The sequence below is a fragment of the Eimeria mitis genome, genomic scaffold, assembly GCF_000499745.2.
Source record: "Eimeria mitis Houghton genomic scaffold, Emh_scaff8438, whole genome shotgun sequence".
Classification (NCBI taxonomy): Eukaryota; Apicomplexa; class Conoidasida; order Eucoccidiorida; family Eimeriidae; genus Eimeria; species Eimeria mitis.
The window spans coordinates 620-1,015 of record NW_013576210.1 but is presented as its reverse complement, the minus strand read 5'-3'; the positions used below and the strand labels follow the sequence as shown (position 1 = coordinate 1,015).

Genomic DNA, 396 nt, shown 5'->3' with positions numbered 1-396 from the left:
TTTGCTGCTGCGTGCAGCAGCAGCAGCAGCAGCAACTCCCCCCACACAAGGAGCACATCAACAGCAGCAGGGTCCTCACAGTCAAGTGCAGCAGCAAGCAGCTCATCCAGCAGCAATGGAGCAGCTACAGGATCAGCAACAGCAGCAGCAGCAGCAGCAGCAGGACCACCACTACCACCAGCAGCAGCAGCAGCAGCAGCAGCACCAGCACTAGGAGCAGCAGCAGCAGCAGCAGCAAGCATCAGGTGGCTGGTGCGCAGCAGCATCTATCTCACCCACATATTCTGTCCTTCTCTGCTGCTGACGAGAAGACAAAAGCTGCCGCTTGTAGTGCTGAAGCAGCTGCTCGATAAAGCTGCTGCTGCTGCACCTGCTGCTGCTGCTGCTGCTGCTGCA

General features: G+C 58.6%; 1 protein-coding gene across 1 annotated transcript in view; it reads left to right on the top strand.

Annotated features, from left to right (window-relative positions):
* The window catches only part of EMH_0094970 (uncharacterized protein), a gene marked incomplete at both ends in the record, with an annotated part of 851 nt that overhangs the window by 163 nt on the left and 292 nt on the right, over positions 1 to 396 (top strand). The window contains one exon of the mRNA XM_013502171.1: positions 3 to 245. Coding sequence (XP_013357625.1) covers positions 3 to 245 — 243 coding nt within the window. The remainder of the gene's footprint in view (positions 1 to 2; positions 246 to 396) is intronic.